The 21,781-nt window shown below is 34.1% G+C and overlaps 1 protein-coding gene across 1 annotated transcript; it reads right to left on the bottom strand.

The window, feature by feature from the left end:
* Nucleotides 6,614-14,160, bottom strand: LOC109719524 (probable membrane-associated 30 kDa protein, chloroplastic). The gene is made up of 11 exons (XM_020246268.1): nt 13,816-14,160; nt 11,847-11,956; nt 11,630-11,740; nt 11,218-11,282; nt 11,048-11,129; nt 9,977-10,051; nt 9,046-9,116; nt 8,871-8,953; nt 8,578-8,642; nt 8,411-8,485; nt 6,614-6,901 (listed from the first exon to the last, which is right to left on the bottom strand). Exons 1-11 carry the CDS (start codon nt 13,970-13,972, stop codon nt 6,782-6,784), a joined length of 1,014 nt encoding a protein of 337 aa, XP_020101857.1. The 5' UTR covers nt 13,973-14,160; the 3' UTR covers nt 6,614-6,781.

Consider the following 21,781-nt stretch of genomic DNA (forward strand, 5'->3'; position numbering starts at 1 on the left):
TTATATTGAACAACCTCCTGGCTACAAAATAAAAGGTGCGGAAGATAAAGTTTACCGTTTGAACAAAGCTTTATATGGCTTAAAACAGTCTCCACGAGTTTGGAATACTCGTCTTGATAATTATCTTCAAAATAATGAATTTTATAATTGTCCTTATGACTATGCTACATATATCAAGAAAAATAAAAATAAAAAAGAAGATATTTTGATTATATGTGTGTATATGGATGATCTACTAATCACAGGATGTAGCAAAGAGGTGATAAATGATTTTAAGAGTATCGTAATAAAAGAATTTGATATGACAGATTCAGGACTTACGTCATATTTTCTTGATATTGAGGTGAAACAAGATGAAAATAGAATCTTTATCACTCAAAAGAGATATGCTGAAAATATTTTGAAGAAATTCAAAATGAAAAATAGTAAAGAAATTAATACACCGACTGCACGTAGAACCAAACTAAGCAAAAGTGACACTAGAAAGAAAGTTAATTCTACTCTATTCAAAAGCCTAGTAGGAAGTCTTCGCTATTTAACAGTGAGTAGACCAGATATTATGTATGGAGTCGGATTAATCCACGGATATATGGAAAATCCAATGGAATCGCACTGGCAAGTTGCAAAACGAATTTTGAGATATATAAAAGGTACCATTGGTCATGAATTATATTATACAAAATCAAAGAATTAAAATTACTTGGGTATACAGATAGTGATTGGGCCGGAGATCAAGATGAAAGAAAGAGCACTACGGGGTACGTTTTCTTTATGAGTTCTACAGCTTTCACATGGAGTTCTAAAAAATAGCAAATCGTCACCTTATCAACGTGTGAGGTTGAATATGTTGCTGCGACATCTGGAGTTTGTGAAGCAATATGGTTAAGAAACATACTACAATAATTGGGCTATACTCAAAATTCTCCTACTCCAATATATATTGATAATAAATCAGCGATTGAGTTATCTAAAAATCCAGTGAATCATGGGAGAAGTAAACATACACAAGATATCATTTTCTTCGTGAAGAAGTAAAAAAAGGACGAGTTGAATTAATTCATTGCAACTCTGAGGAGCAGCTAGCGGATTTTTTTACCAAGCCGTTACAATTAGAAGTTTTCAAAAATTTAGAGAAAAACTTGGAATTCGAAAATGGTAAAAAATTTAAATCAATTAAATTTATATATATTGTCGGGTGTGGGACTTGAACCCACGACTAACAAGCATAGATTTTTTTAGGTTGCTCCCTCTAACAATGCAGGCTATGCAAACAAATTACAATTGTTACAAAAAGATAATTAATATTATTGATGCATCCTGTTGAATGTAATGATTTGAGAGTTGACTTGTTGACCACCGGTAGTTATTAACCAATGGGTAGTTGATAGTTTTATATTTGAAAAGTTGTCTTTTAAAACTTGAAAAGGTGTCTCTTTTATATTGGGACACCTTATATTTGAAAGGGTGCGTCATTTATTTTTAGAAACATTTTCAAGCCTACAAATAGTGAATAGAGAATGATGTTTTTTAAAAACAAGCTGATATTTAAACATTGAAGAAAAGATAAATATGGAGAATAAAGTGACAGTAAGAATGTCCTACAAAAGTCTACTTCAAAAATACTGTCAGAAGATGTAGATGTCGCTGCCACAATATCGCACTTATCAACAAGGACCTATTCACGTTCTATAATTTTATTCGTTTGTCAAATTCAAAAATTCCACTTATATGGGTGATGTGAAAAAAATCAAAGGATGTGAAACAAGATGTGGCACATTTTTCTTTTATGAGTACCAAAGGTATGGTTTCTCTTGATCAAAGAATTTTTTTTTTTTTTTTTGAGAGATAGGTAGCGCGCTACCCGCTTCGTTTATTTCATTTAGAAATAAACTTAGCTAGAAATGTGAACCATTTAGGATTCGAACTTGGATTTCGGGTACCAACCATCAAGCCCTTTGCCACTTGCTCTAGGGACAGTTGGTGATCAAAGAAATTTTCATTTAGAGAAACTTGCAATAAATTTGGAAAAAGAAAATATGGCATTGAATTTGGAGAATAAATTCCCGGAGAACGTAATCAACAAGCAGGCCTCCAAAATTAGGAGTTTGATTTCAGACAAGATAGTCTTATAGGAAAGACTCCAAGATTATGAAGACCCAATTAAAAAGAGATGTCGATAGTTTTGCATAAACAAGCTTAAAGAGGAATGTTAGTTTATAAGCTTGTTTATTTGTTTAATTTTATTTGTTTTGTTGAAAAGTTGTGTATGGAAAGTTGTGTATCTTATGAAAGGGTGTGTCCTTTTTGTAAGGTTGTGTCTTTTGGTTTATGGTCATGTTTTTTAGTGAAGGGTTGTCTTTTTTTCGTGAAGAGTTGCATCGTTTCATGCTCTATAAATAGAGGGCATGCAATTTGTTGTGTAGAGTTATGAAGTGTGGATCAAATTGTATTATTCAATTGTAATGTACTGAAGTTTAGTTATATTAATAAAGTTTGTTATTCTAGTGTTAAATACTTTTTGTAGTTCATTTATATATTATCCCATCAACACTTAGAACCTCGGGTACTAACAACCAAGTCCTTTGCCGCTTGCTCTAAGGACGGTCGGTTGGACCCAAAGTAAAAATGTGTGTGTGTGTGTGTGTGTGTGTAGAGAGAGAGAGAGAGAGAGAGAGAGAAAGTCAGGCTACTATACTCTTATGAGTACGATCGTCCTCGTACTCATAAGTCGTTTTCAATAATAGATCTTCCGAATCAACGATCCATACTGTTAAACATTATCTAGAGCATTTAAAACTTCTAGAAATCAAATTTCATAATTCTTCGACATTATTTACCTTACGATCAAAAGCTCACAAAATTGACAATTTTTAACCGCCGGTATGGGATACTTACTAGTTTAACAGTGTAAAAGAATGGGAATAGGTTGAATTTTTGATAGAAAATTCTATTCACTACCTAGATAAAGATCAATAACTCCGATCTTAAATTGAAGGATCCAATCATCCATTTTTAAGACGTCGTTCGATTTTGATCGTTCATTTTATGTCCATTTGATGGACTTTATTATGATTTCGAAAAATTACGAATTCATCTTTTAGAAGTTTCAAATACTCTAGATCATATTAAACGGAATGGATCGTCGATTCGAAAGCCCCATCATCGAAAACAACTTATGAGTACGAAGGGCCCAATACTCATAAGAGTATAGTAGCCGGACTATATATATATATAATATTTAAATAGTATAATTTAATAGAGTCCATTGGATAAAATTGGCTATCACTGTATCACTGGGACTCTTGTTTTATTTGCATTGTTGGTAAGTCGAGGCAGGCACTGAACCGAATGTTCATCCAGAAATTTCAATCTCTGTAGAATGTTTGTGGAGATACGATATCATCCTTTGTCACTCTCGTGCAAGAAAACTGGTCGCTATGTCTTTTTGTTCTAATATCCTCTTAGAAGCATCTCAGATTATAGTTAAAAAATCTTTTTCTCTCTTCTTTTTTCGAGTATTATGTGGGCTTGGGGGGTTGGCTGCAGCAGATGGGTGGGGGGAACAATGGGTCGCGCGCGCGGGGTCGCGGGGATTGGCTGCAGAGTATGGTCCGCGGTCGCCGCGGACGGGCTGCAGAATGGGCTGCAGAGGATAGGTCGCGGTTCTCCGGGGTGGGGGAGGGCGCGCGGTGGTGGGGCGGGCTGCAAGAAGGGGTGCGCGGTGGGGGGGGGAGAGTCTCAGCGACGGTGAGTGGGGAGGGCTGCAGAGAATCGGGTCGCGCGCCGGAGCGGGGGAGGGTCGCGCGGTGGGGGCGGTGGTGGTAGGGGCGGCTGCAGAGATGGTCTGGCGTGTGCGGGCGTGAGGCGGGGGGAGGAGGCGGGAGGGCGGGGGGGAGGGAGGAGGTGCTTTCCGGCGTCTCCGGCAGCGCTCAAAGATACAGAGGAGCTCCACTATTCCACAGGAGAGAGAGAGGGAGAGAGATTGGGGGAGAAAGAGAAGAGGTGAAGCATTCACTGTAGAGGGAGGGAGATAGCCTGGGAAGAAAAAGAGAGAAAAGGAAGAAAGAGAAAGAGAAAAAGAAAAAAGAAAAGACAAAAAAAAGAGAAGAGAGAAGAAGTCCGTTAAATCTAACCCATCTAACTATGGATTTTCCTTTTAAAAGGCCACTCAATCTCAGCCGTCCATCTATTTAGATGGATGGTGGATGCTTTAATAGCACAGGGACTGCTGTGCTCTTAAGAGCACAGCAGCCCTACTCTCTCTCTCTCTCTCTATATATATATAAGCACGGAGGCCTTCGTGCTCCTAAGCCGTTTTCGATGATAAAGCTTCCGAATCGACAATCGGTTCCGTTAGACTTGATCTAACATATTTGAAGTATCTAGAAAATAAATTTTATGATTTTTTGATATCATTTACCTAGCGATCGAAAGGGTTCAAAATCAACGGCTGAAAATAAAAATCTCACAAAAAGTGGTGATATAGCACTAAAATTTTTTATCAGAGACATTGATCTTGCTGTAAATATTATAAAGAATTTTCTATCAAAATTTCATATGATTTGAATACTTTTACACCATTAAACTTGCAAACGGTATATATCAACCATTAAAAATTGTCAATTTTGTAAACTATTTCGATCACAAGGTAAATAATATAAAAAAACCACAAAATTTACTCTCTCTCTCTCTCTCTCTCTCTATATATATATATATATATATATATATATATATAGTACGGCTACTATACTCTTATGAGTATATAGCCCTTCATACTCATAAGTTGTTTTCGATGTTCTGGCTTCCGAATCGATGATCCACACCGTTAAACATGATCTAAAGTATTTGAAATTTCTAGAAAATAAATTTCGTAACTTTTCGAAATCATTATAAAGTCCATCAAGCGGATATACCCTAAAATGAACGGTCAAAATCGAACAACATCCTAAAATGAATGATCGGATCCTTCAATTTAAGATCGGGGTTATTAATCTTTATCTAGGTAATGAATAGATTTTTCTATCAAAAATTCAAGCTATTCGGATTCTTTTACACCGTTAAACTAGCAATTATCACATACCGGCCGTTAAAAATTGTCAATTTTGTGAGCTATTGATCGTAAGGTAAATAATATCGAAAAACTATAAAATTTAATTTCTAGAAGTTTTAAATACTCTAGAAAATATTTAACGATATAGATCGTTGATTCGGAGGCTCTATTATCGAAAACAACTTATGAGTACGAAGGCGATCATACTCATATGAGTATAATAACCAGACTCCATATATATATATATATATATATATATATATATATATATAGAGTCCGGCTACTATGCTATTAATAGCACGAAGCACTTGGTGCTACCAAGTTTTCCGCCATTAGATCTACCCTTTTGATCATTTTCACCCGTTAGATCATACTATTCAACCAACCACCCACTTAACCCCTAGGGGGCCCAACTCATCCTAGACCGCAACATTTTAAAATCAATGACTCAAAAACTTGGTAGCATCCAGCACAATGACTTGGTGCTATTAATACAATAGACGCCTAGTTCTATATAATATATATATAATATTAACTATATATATTATATATATATATATATAATATTTAAATTTAAAAAATAAGTGTTAGTTTATTTTTAAAAAAAAACTAATCAAAATAAAAAAAAAATTCTTCTAACTCTCTATCTTTCTTTTTTTAATTCATCCTTAGTTCGAAAAGGATTAGATGAAATTTTAGTTTTGACACTTCTCCTAATTCAAATCCACATTATGCACCTTGCAAAAAGTCTCAAACCCAGATATGAGACGGAAGTGTTAAATATAAAAATATTTAAATATCATTCTCTGCTAGCTTAAACCTTTAGAGTATAACTATAACAATCATTTTGTATTATTTAACAGCCATAGCTGTACTTACTGTACATTAATATTTCAACACATCGGTCGCATAATATTTAAATATACCAACCTTAATACAACTTGGTGTTAATTGCATCATTAAGCAAATCCACACTCTTGTACATTGGTAATTAGTGGCTACTGTACAGAATTGTCACCCTTAACAGCAAGTAGCAAATTTAAAAGAGAAAACTTCAAATACCCCCCTTGTAGTTTCACTCTTTCTCACTTTAGTATCTTGTGGTTTAAAGTGTATCAAGTTAGTATCCTGTAGTTTTGCACTTTTTCACTTTAGTACCCTGCGGTTTAAAGTGTATCAAGTTAGTATCCTGTGGTTTCGCATTTTCTCACTTTAGTACCTTGTGATTTCGTACTTTCTCACTTTAGTACCCTGTGGTTTAAAACCACAGAGTACTAACTTAATACAAAAATAAAACCACAGGGTATTAACTTGATACAAAAATAAAACCACAGAGTACTAACTTGATACAAAAATAAAACCACAGGGTATTAACTTGATACAAAAATAAAACCACAGAGTACTAACTTGATACACTTTAAACCACAGAGTACTAAAGTGAGAAAGTGCGAAACCACATGGTACTAACTTGATACACTTTAAACCATAGGGTACTAAAATAAAAAAAGTGCGAAACCGCAGGGGGTTTTTGAAGTTTTCCCAATTTAAAAAGAAGAAGAAAAAGAAGAAGAAGAAGAATCTCTTCATGCATCAATGTACTCTTCAGCAACTGAGGTTTATTCATAATTTTGGTCGCTCTTTCGCAATAACTGAAGGTGATTGCTGAGGTGCTATTTTGGGAAAACCCTTTTTTCAATTTAGAAAATAGCCTAAAAGACAGAGGACATGAAACTAATACTCTTTGGCCTTTCTCCGAAGCTCGTTAAGCTCGTTCTCGATCTCAGAGTCTCGGAAAGGAAAAGCTGCATTTGAACTGCTGATTGCTGTTCTACCATCAGGAAGTTCTCCTTTCTGCAAATGAAATGAGAAGCAAAATTGTAGATTTCAATTAATGCTGCAAAGCTGAAGAATTATGCAAAAAATATATTCATACATAAAAAGTAGAGAATAAAAGCTAGGCTGTGCCCAAGAATTTTTTTATCCAAATTCTTTCGAGTCAAAATCAATGGTAGGGCATTTCATTGACAATCCAGAGCATTAGATTTGATCTGGAATATTTAAAGTACTACAAAGTAGAAACCAAATTTTACAGGTTTTGGATGCTTCTAACTATGTATCAAGTAGAGATTGAAATGATTGGCGCAAAGTGAATAATTCCTCAAACAAAGTGAAGGATTCCTCGGCTGAAAATAATAATAGCCATTATTCTTGATTTAGAAATATCTAATGTTTTTAAAACAAACTTCGAAGTTTTAACCCAACTCAGAATCAACCCAAAAGACATAATATATCAAACGTTCTGATTCTTAATTTTGAGACTGCCTGAAGCTCAAAAGCATAGAAAATTTACGAACATTTGGTATATGGTAATTTCAATATTCTTACTCATGATCTCGGAGGCCTCATTATCAAGAAAACCATGGCTTGTTACAGCAAGTTCTCCGGACACAAAACAAGTTCCCCTGGCCGTGATCTACTTGTTGTTAATAGATTATTACAAGTACTACAGTTGAGAGACTTTGGGGCCAAATCCTTCTCAAAATCGGCATTAGAGTATTTGAATTGACAACCCATACTGCTTAATGATCTAGGGTATTTAAAGTTACTAAAAATAAGAAATTTATGATTTCTTTGGCAAAACAGTCTCAAAATGACGATCTTTTTTTTTTTTAGAAAGAGAAAGATAGCATGCTACCCACTTTGTTTATTTTTTTAAATATAAACTTAGCTTGAAATGTGAATTAACTAGAATTCGAACATGGGACCTCAGGTACCAACCGCCAAGCCTTTTGCCACTTGAGCTAGAGACGGTTGGTCTCAAAATGACAATCTTAACAATTGATCTAATGTGTTTAACTGTTAAACATAATTCAAATACGTTTTGGTACGAAAATATTTATAAATGAGTTCATATAGCAATAGAATACTGTCTAAAAAGTATTTTCAACTTATGCTATTCATTTTTGGACCACTTGACGCACAAGCAAAATCTCCCTCCCTCCTTCCCCGTGTGTGGGTGCGTCTGCGTGCTTGTCTGTGAGTATGTGTGTGAATGTGTTACTCTTTGACTATTTGTCTGTGCCTTGCAAAATCATCCATTTTCTGAATAACCTTATCGCAATTTGGGTAGTCATCCAATTCAAGGGGGAAAGTTGGTTTTCTGTAAGAAAATTTCTAAGGATGTCTCTAAATGTGCAAGGCTACTTATGTAAAAGATGATTTTTAAAAAGGCCCCTATAAAAATTATTATATTGCAAGGCTCTATTAAATAAATGATTGCACAGAGGTATATAAATGAATATTTTTTAAAAAAATTGACAGAGTAAAGATAATGCATATGGTCTGAGAAGAATAGACTACCACAGAGCCTTCTGATAATTCTCTTTTCATTTTCGCAAGATCATCATCCACTGATGAGCTCTCGAGCATTGCAAACTGCAACGAACAAACAGCATTTTTAAATGGGAAATATATATTGTTCGCACAAGACAAAGTAAGATAAACGTGTCTTCGAGAACAAATACTACCTTCCCTTCGAGATCGTCAGTTGTTAACTGATTAAGGGCCTCAGCTTGCGATTCCATCGCTAAAACTATCAAGTCAAATAATCCCAGTCAACAATTTTGGAACATCAATTTGGTTGTTATGCAATCCATATAACAATAAGAACCATAGTTGAAGCGACATTGTGCAATATACTCCAATCTTTTTGATAGAAAAGTTTTTATATTTAGATCTTATATTTAGTCTATAGAGGAGTGCATTATAATTTATCTGCCATAAATGCTCCAAAAGAGTTTGAAAAAAAAACAAGATATACCCTTTTCCTCCATCTTCTCAAATGCTGAAAGAGCACTACTTGTATCCACATTTCCTATCATTTCGCTCACTTTTGTCGCAGTCCTAAAGGCAAAAGTTACTCTGATATTTAGTATGTACAAACTTGAGAGAAAGAGAAACAGGTGATTTTATCTATAAAGAAAAGGAAGACAGACTTGGCTGTTTGAGCACGGGCTTTTAGAGTATCCTTTTTCGACTTGGCCTCTGCTATCTTGCTCTCTAAAAGCTACCAAACAGAATGATCTAATTATAGCCATTCAGAATGGTTAAATTGGACTGACGTGCATCCAGATACAAAAAAGTTGTAAAATATCACAATAATAGATACTTGGAGATTGAAAACATTTACAGCTATAAATGTGCTATGAAGAACATTTATACAATGATTTTCTTGTATTGCCAACAAACACACACACGCACACACACACACAAGCTGAATGTAAAAATGTAAATTAGGATCTAAACAAGTTAGCATAGGATCTACATTTCTTTTATAATTCAATTAAGCTTTTTCCCATATTAAGCTTAAATAAGGAGGAGCAATGCATTTCCATTTTTCCCAACAAAACTATGAAAAGATGATCCTCACAGAGAATTTTTGTTTCTGGTGAATTATGAGACTTTGGACCAAAAGAAGGAAAGCTGCAGGATTAAAATTCAAATATGTCAAGTAAGGCCACCAAAAACCAGCAGTACAACTTATTTAAAATATGAAGCCGAGCGGGAGGGAAAAGTCGCAAAGTATTAGATGCACTATGGCAAGGTAGTAGTGAGAGTATTGAACAACTACCATAAGATCTAGATTTCTAACTTCTAAGGTAGAAGTTCAATCTCTAAACTTCTTAATGTTCTTTAACTTCTTCTTTGTTGCTAAAAAATGCGTTGAATAAATATAAATAAACAACTGAAATGATCCTCAATAACAAATGATGCTATTGGCCAACAACAAACAGTAACTTCTACAAAAAACAATGTAAGAGAAGAGGGAGAAAAAGGATAAAATTTGAAAAACTAAGATTTTTCATATGGCATAATGAAGAAAGTGTACAACACGGTGCAGTATACTAAGGAACAGAAAAAGCTAACCCGAGTATTAGAGACAAGATTATCCACCACACTCTTCTGTTGATCAAGCTGTGCCTTCAAGGAGCTTGCATTGTCCTAATTACACAACCTCACATAAAATTAGAAAATAATAATTGAAATAGAAAATTTTTTAAAAAAAAAAACCTAGAGAATATCTACATTCTAGATTCCCTGAATCAACTTCCAGACAAACAGCCCTAAGTTTTTTCAAGAAAGCCGGCTTAAAAATTGGTGGATGGCGCTAATTGGTCTGCCGCTTCTTCACATGTTGAAATTTCCCAACCTCTCCTGAAAAGTATTTTAAAGATCTGCAATGAAAATCTCCCATTATGACCCCCGTAAGGACACTAGTCTATAAGTTAATAACCGAATGACGGCATAAGCTCTGAAACTTTACATTGTTTAAGAACTATAATAAAGGCACAATAAAGAGTGAAATCGGGGGAAACATAAAACCATCAAAAGCTATACTTATTGGAACATTCTGAAAGTCATTCTACTATCTAAAAATAAAAAAAAAAGCTAAAACATTGTATTAACTGTCAAAATTGTTCCATCACTGCCCCTCTAAATTTGCCTTTTAGGAGGACCATATGTCGGAAAACAAATCATAACGAAACCTTAAATGGATAAGATATACTGCAATTAAGATAAAGAAAATTGTTTTTATAAACATTTAGTTTGCAAATGTAATAGGATAGTTGGGTACCTATAGTTAATATAAATCCCGATCTCACATTCTCCCATGACAGCTAACATATGACACACACACACACACACACGTCCCGCAAAATCATTGTTCATATCTACACAAGAAAATTCCAAAATTTTCATATATCTCCCTCAAAATTGCAGTTTCTTAACAGACACCTTAAGTTTAAGTTTGGTAGTCATTCAGTTAGTTGCATGGAGGTTGTAGTGTTAAAATAGTATTATAAAAAGGGGCAGTTTCATAAGAATAAGGTAATCTATGCAATAAATTTTCTTCAAGGCATGTAAAAAAATTCACTTTTTGCAGGAATACCAAGTACATTTGTAAATGAAAAAGTCTATCTTCCACAAGGTACCCACAGCATAAGATTTACGTCTTTTTAGGGCTTCACGAGCAAGATCCTCATCTCCTTTCTCAAGAGCAAGTTGTGCTCTGCGATACCTGCAAAGAAAAAAAAAATGCATGGAGTTGATCTCAAGTTACTAAATATATACCACAAAATTGAATAACACTTCAAAGATAACAGCACCAATCATCAGAAGCTTGTTGTGCAGCCTTATATTTGTTCTCCAAGCGCTTCTGAGAAGCCAATACCTTCAATTCAACAAAGGAAATCCATATTGAAATTTCAGATAATACAAGAAAAAGAAATTAAGATAGACATATTATGAATAGCTATGCAGTGGTAAGTGAAAGGAAAACTGAACTTGTTCGCATACACAACAAAGGTACAAAAATCTACTTTGCAAATAACTATTATGAAGAAGACAACAAAATTGGAATTTTCTTCTCCCAAAAGGAATAAGACAACAAAATTAGGAAAAGCAATATACTCACAAACTAGCATAACAAACTTTTAATGAGGAATAGAATTCCATAATAACTTCCTACATAAGATATTCACTTTGGTTAGTTAAAAATATAAGGAAAAGTATATATACCTGTGCAGTCGCCTGGCGCATCTTAGTCAAGTCATCATTCATCTCAAGAACTGTTTGATCCAAGATCTTCTCCGGATCTTCAAAGGAACTAATGACTGCATTTGCATAGGACTAGAAATGCCACAAATGTACCACAATCTATACATTAGTTAGAATATAATGTGAACAAGAGAACATATCATAATGTGGCACCAAGAAGGAAACTTCAAATTCTTACTTTGACGACCCTTGCTAGTCGATCAAATAGGTTCATTTGGGTACGAAGAGCCCCACATCTCAATCTATCCAAGTTTTTTGTTTGAACTAGCACAACTTTCAAGGATTTCACTGTCAAAGAAAAATATTAGGAGAAATATCAGAGACCAAAATAAAATATTTTGATCGTTCACATTGATAACATCTTCACAAACCATAACCACATCCCGCTTACTCATTCAACAATTCAACACCAACTTATTGTAATATTACTACCATTATACCAAGGCAAGAACCTCACCATTGCGAGGAGGCAAATGAAACTTCTAGGATAGTGCATTGCGCGACTCATATAATAAGGCCAAATCCTCATCCTTTTTATGCTTTCTTCATGCATACTCATATAAACATCTTCTCAAAGAAATATTCCTCAGATAGGCGTTTTATTTGCTACTAAAAACTGCACAATCACAATCTCATTTTGCTTTTACATTCAAACAAAACCCTACATATTTGGCTGGCTCATACAATAATTCAATACCAACTCATTTTCAGGATTCTAGCAGCCTAGCATTATAACAAGCCAAAAGTCTCATCATGATGAGAGGCCAAATCACACTTTTAGGAAAATGCCTGGCACTACTCATATCACAAGCCAAATTCTCATCCCCTTTACATGTTATCTTTGTGCATACTTATATGAAATATCTTTCTTTCAATGATTTTGCATAAAATGGCATTTTCATCGCTAGTAAAAACTACACAATCCCAATTCTTCCACTTTCTTAGGAGTAAAAAAAAAGAAAAATACTTGGCTTATTTGCACAGCAACTCAATGCCAACTCAGTATAATAAGTTTCTTTTCTTAGTCAAGGTCCCATCTTGCTACAAAAAATCTATTAAGACTACTACTAAATCATTTCTTATATAAGATCAATCCTTTGAGTAAAATAACATCAAGGCAAGTGTCCCACCTGTTGGTTTAGCTGATCTCCACAATGTACATGAGTGAGCGTGAAAAGACCATTCCAAGTCACTTCCTATATGCTATAGGTAATGCCGAATATAAAATATTAAAACATCATTCTCAAGCACAGAAACCTTTTGCTACTGCTTAGATAGGGATATAAGGGGGAATAAAGGAGCTTATTTCTACTTATTATTCATCCAAACACAATGAGAAACACTTGTTTCCCTCTTAATGGGATATCCAGAGATCTCTTAATGGGTTATCCCGAGATAACTTGTTACAAAGGGGAATAAAAAATAATCAATTATAAAATTCTGCAATTAATATATATTACATATTAACTTATTTACCAATTAACTAACTAGCTAATTAACCACTTTATTTAATAAATTAATAGATATTTAATTAAATAAATACTTGAGCAATTAATTTATTATTTGTAATTAATTAGCCAATTTAAAAAATTAACTATTTGATGAGCTTATCCAGTAACTAATATTCACACTGATTAACTAATTAATATTTTGACTAAAATAATTAATTTCTTAACTAATTATCCAATTAACTAATAAATTAATTAACAAGTTGACTTATTTCTTATAGTTAATTAATTAATTAATGTGCTTTTCCATTATCTTATAAAATATATTCATATTTATTAATTTACCAACTTACTAAATTACTATCTAATTAATACTTTGATGTTAATTAATTAGGTAATTTTTTATTTTAAAATTATAATTATTCTTATTCCCACTGCTCCAGCCTAACCATTCACAGCCCCAAACCCTACTTTTTCTATTTCAGCAATTCTATTCTAGAAAATGTATCTGTACCAGGAATAAGTAAGATCAGCATATTCGTGAACCAAACGATACCCTTTTTTAGAGTGTAACAAGTTTTTTTCGCATGGTAGTTCAAAACACTAGCTTCATTTAAAATGATAGAACAAAGCACCGTTCGAGGTCGCATCAAATAGCAAAAAAAATTATAGAGATACGCTCGAAATCAAACACCACACCTCCGCCATTGAAGAAGGAGGTCCCGGGAGGGCGGCGAGAGGCGGAAACCCTAGCCGAGTAGGGGCGGAGGGTGGCGGAGAGCGGCGGCGGAGGCGGGGCCGCGGCGGAGAAGGGGAGACTAGTGGCGGAGGTAGCGGGGGGCTTCAACGCCGCCATTGTCGAGCGAAACCCTAGCGCTCCTAGGTGAAGGTGGGGAGATTGGGTTTGGGAGGGGAGGGAATTAGGGTTTTTCCTGCGCCTTCGTCGGTGGTGAGGTCGCGTGGAGAAGGATTGGAAATGGGAAGAGGTGGTGGTGGTGGTGGTAATGGCGTTGGCTTGTCCTTTCTCTAATGATTTTGTGATGATTTTTATCGTCGCTTTTAGAGGACAATTGGATTGAATTTTTTCCCTTTTTAATTTTTGAATTAATTGCATACAGCACCTTATAAATATATCGAATAACAAGTATAATACTATAAAATTTAATTTTTTATATTTATTTTAGTTAAAGTTCTAACGTTTTCGAATATACCCCCTGCGATTAGGATCCGACAGAAAAATATAATTGAGGGGCAATTACTTATATATTCCTGAAAAATTTCCGACTTTCCAATTTACCTCTCTTAGAAGGCTAATATTGAAAATATCCCTCCTACGTTCCAACCTATTTCTAATATACCCCTTGAGTTAAAATCTGTTAAGTAACTCTGTTATCTCTATAAAATTACTATTTTGCCCTTTCAAATATACCCTTCCACCATCACTTTCTTTCTTATTTGCCCTTAAAGTCAAGGGTATAAAAAGTATTTTGACTTTTGGTCTTTTCCAATATACCCCTCTACCGTCACCAACCTTTCTTATTTACCCTTAAGTTAAGGACAAAATTGGTATTTTAATTTTTTTTTAACTGTGGTAGATATTTAACTTACGTTTAACCCAGGTTAACTTAATAGGAGATAACTGCAAGGGTATTCTGTAATAACTGTGGAACATATGAGGAGTATTTTAGAAAAAGAAAAAAAAAAGTAGAGATATATCGGATATTTCTAAACGTATGAGGGATATGTAGGCAATTATCCCTATAATTTAATCATAGGTAAATATTTAACCCTGATTAGCGAATGAGGTAAATTAACATTTTTATCCCTCTTATAATATTTGTGACAGCAGAGAGGAAGAAGATGACCGTTGAAAATTTTTAAGAGGACATTTCTGTATAATTCTAACCGTTGGGACCTTTTGAGGGACATTTGTGATGACAAAAATATCATTTTATTTATTCTCTGTAAAAAAATAAACAATACTCTAATAGTAACAAACTAGAATAGCAAATATAAATATCACTGAACTTTTGCAGAAAAAAAATATAAAAAGTTAAACTTTGTAGGGATATATTTACTATTTGATATATTTATAACAAGATATATAAAATTAACCCCTTTTTAATAATAAATTTTAAAAAAATATTATAATTATTATAAAAATACTTCAGTAATTAATTTATTTATAAAATTAAACTTATACATTGAATAAATTATTGTTTTCTAAACATGTCGAATTATTCACCATTTTTTTGAAAATATTAAAATTATTTTTATAGTTTAATGCTATATATTTTTCGGAGCTCAAATATAAAAAATAAAATGATTTCTAGAATTTAATGATATATATTTTTTAGAGTTGAGATTTGAGAAATATATAAGTTAAATGAAAGTTAGATCTATTTTTATAAATAAAAATTTTGAATGTTTGCTTTTATATTTAAAAATTTTTGTAGGCTGCAATTGGAAGAAGGGAAGATATTGCCTGCACTTGGTGTATCAGCACTACTCTGTACACCACACCACTAATAAACGGGCATTTGGATTGGCCGATAAGGTACGGATTTTTAAAAATCCAAATTCGAACCGGACTACAGAAACTGAAATTAAAATTCAAACCTGAATCCGAAGCAATCAGATTTTAAAAATACATTACCAAATTCAAACTCAACAAAAAAATCAAATTCAAAATCCACAAAAAAAAGAGAGCCATTTCTCTTTATCAGAGTTTAAACCTATTATCCTCAAATCTAAATTTTCAAAATACAAATTCAATTTTTTATATATCATATATATATATATATATATATATATATATATATATATATATATATATNGGTTCGAATTCGACTTTGGATTTGAGTTCAAATGGGATACAGATAATGAATTTGGCAAGTTTTTATTTTTTATTGCCGTAACCAATATCAAACCTGTTTAGCATCAATCCAGATTCAAAGTTAAGTAAAATGTCAGGTATTCGTACTCATTGGCATTCCTAATCGACGTAGTTCTAGTTTCAATAGAAAATCAAATTTGACAAAAGTTAAAAAAAAATTGTTATTGCCATCCGTTAGTATAATAATACTGTAAAGATGAATTGAGCTCCTATACTTTTAAAAGTATCAAATTATTGATACTTATAGATTTTTAGCCATTAGAATAAGAGATGTGCGATTAGAATAATGTGAAACCCCTAGAGTTAAGTGGGTGGTTGGTTGAATAATATGATTTAATAGGTAAAAATGATCAAAGTGGTAAATCTAACGGTACAAAATTTACAAGCACCAAGTGCTTGGGGCTTTTAGAAGCACCACAGCCTGACTCCTGTAGAGATTCTGTTTAGTTGTAAGTTAATGTTAGATCCTTCCACGAAAGATGGCTTCGGATTATTTGCAAGGTAACATTTTGATTTTGAGTCGGTCTTGTGTGCTATTAGGAGCACGGAGGCCTCTGTGCTTCCAAGCTATTTTTTATGATGAAGCTTCCAAATTGACGATCGGCTCCATTGGACTTGATCTAATATATTTGAAGTATTTAGAAAATAAATTTTGTGAATTTTTAATATCATTTATCTAGCGATCGAAAGAGTTCAAAATCAACAGCTAAAAATAAAAATCTCATTGATAATATAGCATTAAAATTCTTTATCAGAGAAATTGATCTTGCAGTAAATTTCTTTCAAAATTTTATCTGATTTGAATACTTCTATACTGTTAAACTTGCAAACGGTATACTTCAACCATTAAAAATTATTTAATTTTAAATTATTTCGATTCTTAGATAAATGATATCGAAAATCTACAAAAATTATTTTCTAAATATTTCAAATATGCTAGATCAAATTTAACGGAACCAATCGTCGATTTGAAAGTCTCATCATAAAAAACAACTTAGGATCACGAAGGCCTCCGTGCTCCTAACATAGAGATGTCAATGGGTATGGATACCCAAAATATTACTCGAACCCGAACCCGAACAGGGCGGGTTTATCCGAGCTAAACGGGTATGGATTTGGTTATGGGTATAGAAAATAAAAACCCGACGGATATGGATACGGATATGGATTTTGTATTTACCCGACCCGAACCCGAACCCAAACCCGAATAAATTATATATATACATACTTTATTTTTATTTATTTATATAATATATAAAATATTTAATAATTTTTATCCCTTAAATCTTCATTTAAGGGTATGGATTTTTAAAACCGGCCGGGTCCGGGTCCGGGTCCGGGTTCGGGTTTCGGGTTTTTGGTCGGATACGGATATGGGTATAGATTTTTAAAACCCGCCGGGTTCGGGTCCGGATACGGATTTTAATTTGGTTTTCGGATTCGGGTTCGGATTTTTAAAAACCCGACCCAAACCCGACCCGTTGACATCCCTATCCTAACAGCACACAAGTCCTACTCTAACATTTTTCAAGGCAATCCACCAAATTAGTTGTATGCTGAGTTTTGAGTCTTTTTATGGGCTTTTTTTTGCATTTAGCCTCCTGGCAAATTTTTATTTTAAAAATAGTCCTGTCAAAATTTAATTTACAAAAATGACTCTAAGCCTGTCACGCAGGCGCTACGTCAGCACCACCCAGGAGAGACTGGGGGTAGTTAAGTTAAACATGGTGAACTATTCACCGTGTTTAGTACGTATAAAGAGGAATAGGGAATTTGTATTCCTTTTCTTCTCTTTTTCAAAAATCCGAACCCGAACCCGAAAATCAAATTAAAATCCAAACCCGAATTCGAACCCGACGGATTTTAAAAATTCATACCCATATCCATATCCGACCAAAAACTCGAAACCCGAACCTGAACCCAGCGGTATTTTAAAAATCTATACCGTTGGACGAAGATCTAAGAAATAAAAATTATTAAATATTTTATATATTATATAAATAAATAAAAATAAATTATGTATATATATATATATATATATNTAAATATTTTATATATTATATAAATAAATAAAAATAAATTATGTATATATATATATATATATATATATATATATATATATAATTTATTCGGGTTTGGATTCAGATAATATTTCGGATATCCATACCTATTGACATCTCTGCTCTCTATTCCTCTTTTCAATATACAAAAAATACGGTGAATGGTTCACCACGTTCAACTTAGCACACGGCCCCGGCCCTGCCCGCATGGTGCTGACGTGGCGCCTGCGTGGCAGATCCAAGAACATTTTTGCAAATTAAATTTTAATAGGACTAATTTTAAAATAAAAATTTGCCGGGGGGTTAAATGCAAAAAAAGCCCTCTTTTTATGAAAAATGGCTGTACAACATTTGTAAGGAAATTTATTTTCAAGTTAAACTCATGAGTTCAAGCAGTTGGGTTGGATATAAATATAATTATAAATACAGTATAATAAAAAATATATATAATTAAAAATATAATAGTTATAATTATATATTTTTTATTTAATTAAATATAACAAAAAATACTATAACTATAAATAGTTTATTTGCTTGCATAAGGTTGGGAACATGTTACTGCCAATGTAAAAGAGTACATATTGGATTCCTAATTTATAAACCAAAGAATTCAATCCCAATATCCTATTGAGAAATGGAAAACGTTGGGCCTTTTGTTTCTCACTTGGTTTAATCCCCTCAAACAAAAAAAGAAAAATGCCCTCAAAAAATAATTTGCTAGTTAGAAAAATATTTTTCGTTCATTTAATTTTCAAAAAAAAATACCATTTTTATTTTCCAATTTTTTTTATCCAGAAAACATAAAAAGAATATTTTTCATGAAAAGCTTCCTTTTTTTTTTTTGAAAAACAGTATTGCACAGATTTTCTAAGAACCAAACACCTTATAAGGGTCTTCAAATGCATAGAATTTAATAATAATAATAATAAGAGCCCAGCTACTATCCTATTAATAGGATAGTAATAGGATAGGAGCATTTGTCCTATCAAATCGTTTTGAATGATCGAAATTTCAAATAGATAATCAGCACTATTGAAATTGATCTACACAATTAAAAATGTTTAGAAGCCAAATTTTGTAATATTTAAAAATCATTATCAAATTCATCTTAAGAGTTAAAAAATACACGGTCATAAATGAATAATCTTCTTAAAATAAAGATTAGACTTTCTTAATTTATAATCAGAGTTATCAAACATTATCTAAATAGTATAAAACATAATCAGAGTTATTAAACATTATCTAAATAGTATAAAAAATTTTCTATCAAAAATTTAAGCAATTTGGATTGCTCTACACTGTTAAACAAACAAACGGCTCATATAGACCGTCAAAAATTGTCGATTTTACGACACTTTGATCACCATGTAAATAATTTTTAAAATTTATGAAATTTAGTTTCTTGATATTTCAAATACTCTAGATCAACTTCAACGGCTCCGATTATCGATTCGGAATCTCTATCATCAAGAACCATTTGATAGGACAAGTGCTACTATCCTATTAATAGGATAGTAGCCGACAAAAGAAATAAAGAAATAGTCGATCTCTTGAGAAAATTTGTTTTACCGCCTAATAGCTAGGGCTGGCAAACGAGCGAGCCGGCTCGCGTTCGACTCGTGTTCGGCTNTTGTGAAAGTAAAATCACGGTTGAGAGAGAGTAGCCAGTTAGTTACCGTACACAAGCACGTAGGCCTAGTAGTACCTCAGCTTGAGGTTGGAAGTTGCGCTTGTTTGATTAGCGCGCATAGGCAAGATTGCCTAATGCTGGACTTAGTGTGAAATAATATAGAGACGTACGACGCTCGAGTGTAGGTACTCGTGGAGTGTGGATCTGACTCAGCCGAGTGAGCGTGTTGGCAGTAGCACTTCAGCATTGCTAAGTGTGAAGCGGGCCAGAGATCACTCGTAGGGCTGGTGGCTCGTACTAGGTGCATAGGAGCCGATAGTGGTACATGTGGCTCGGTAGAGCATGTCGTGTAGGACGACGACGGCGGGTATTGCTTGGGGACGACCCGTACCTGGACCATTTGTGGACTGTGGAGCCTGGGCCCTTTGGACAGGCGCAGTCAGCTGTGAGTGACAGCGGCCCGGTACCTACGTATAGGGCAGAGTTTTGGTCAGGGCGGTAGTCCGAGCTGAGACCCGGGAGCGTGAAATGCCATATATTAGAGCATGAGATCGATGATGCACTAAGAGTGCGGTTGTGACCCAACCCGAGGATGTGACATGGTTTGGGGTCCTGGTTGCTCCTGGTTGGAGTGTATGCGAATTCCCAAATGAGAATTTCGCCCGATGAAGATTGGGTCTACGCCGGTGAGCAAGAGACGCTGTGCGTCGTTGAGACAGGTTTAGGCGGTAAGCAGGTTTAGATAGGTTTAGGACGTTGGATATCCAGGTAGGATACACTATCAACCTGCAATCCCCTTACCTTGATCAAACGCTAGTACTGAGGGCTTTGAAATCGAAAAACAATAAAAGACCATATGAGAACACTAGACAATAGTCCCCAATTAGTAAAGTCGATGACAACGACGACCTACACCACTAAGTCTACTAGAGGCAATAATAGTAACTAAACTATATGAATAATAGAATATAACAAATAACTGTGCTAGGAATAACTACTACTATCATGCCTCTATGTTATTACTAAAAACTATAACTAAAATAGTACACGCATCAAATCAAGATAATTGGATAAAATAATATTTTACAACCCAATCGCTCTAACCGACTCATAAGTCCAGTGAAGTCTGCACCTGCCTTATGTCCAGCATACACCTATAGTGGTTCACTATCATGCAAGTTATTGTTTCATCATATCACTAAGCCACCCTCCAGAGTGGCACTCGAATGGCGCGACCCCAATTGAGTATCATAGCGCATGTCACTATCAAGCTCAAATGGCTAGTAGGCTGTAACATACTGGACCTTTGCAAATTGCGGGGTTCGAGTGTTTGATCAGTGTTCCGAGTTTTTCTAGATATTCTGGAGGGTCGTTGACAGTGTTCCGACCTATGGCTCGTATCTAGGGCTGGCAAATGAGCAAGCCGGCTCGCGTTCGACTCGATATTTGGCTTGCTCGAGCTCGACTCGAAATTAAATGAGCCGAGCTTGAACAAAAAAAAGGCTTGAAATTCATTTCAAGCCGAGCTTGAGTATTACTCGGCTCGTTCGAATTAGGCTCGAAAAGCTCGAAAAGCTCGAATATATATATATATATATATATATATAAAATGTATTTTAATTATATATAAGCTTTAATTTAATTTGGGCTATTATTGTTGGCCCATAAAATAAACCCAATAAGTACAACCGTGCAATTGAGCCAAACTCTAAATTTACATAACACACTCTCTTTCAGACTTTCACTGTTGCACATAACCCTAAAACATGATAACATTCAAATTTCCAAATAACCCTAAAACATGATAACATTCAAATTTTCAAATTCCTAATTTTTTCCCTCTCTCTCTCTCTCTCTCTCTCTCTCTCTCTCACAGACCATCACCCAGCCAGGCAGTCATCCTAACTCACATTTCTTGCAATTATTTTGTATTTTGAACTATTGGACATGTTGCATCAAATTGTAGGTAATATTTAATAAAAATTAAACTATTGATTATATAATGTCGAGAATTTCAATCGGCTCGTTTAGAGCTCGAGCTCGGCTCGACTCGAAATTAGGCTCGCTCGAGCTCGGCTC

The sequence above is a fragment of the Ananas comosus genome, linkage group 1 (assembly GCF_001540865.1).
Source record: "Ananas comosus cultivar F153 linkage group 1, ASM154086v1, whole genome shotgun sequence".
NCBI classification, from domain to species: Eukaryota; Viridiplantae; Streptophyta; class Magnoliopsida; order Poales; family Bromeliaceae; genus Ananas; species Ananas comosus.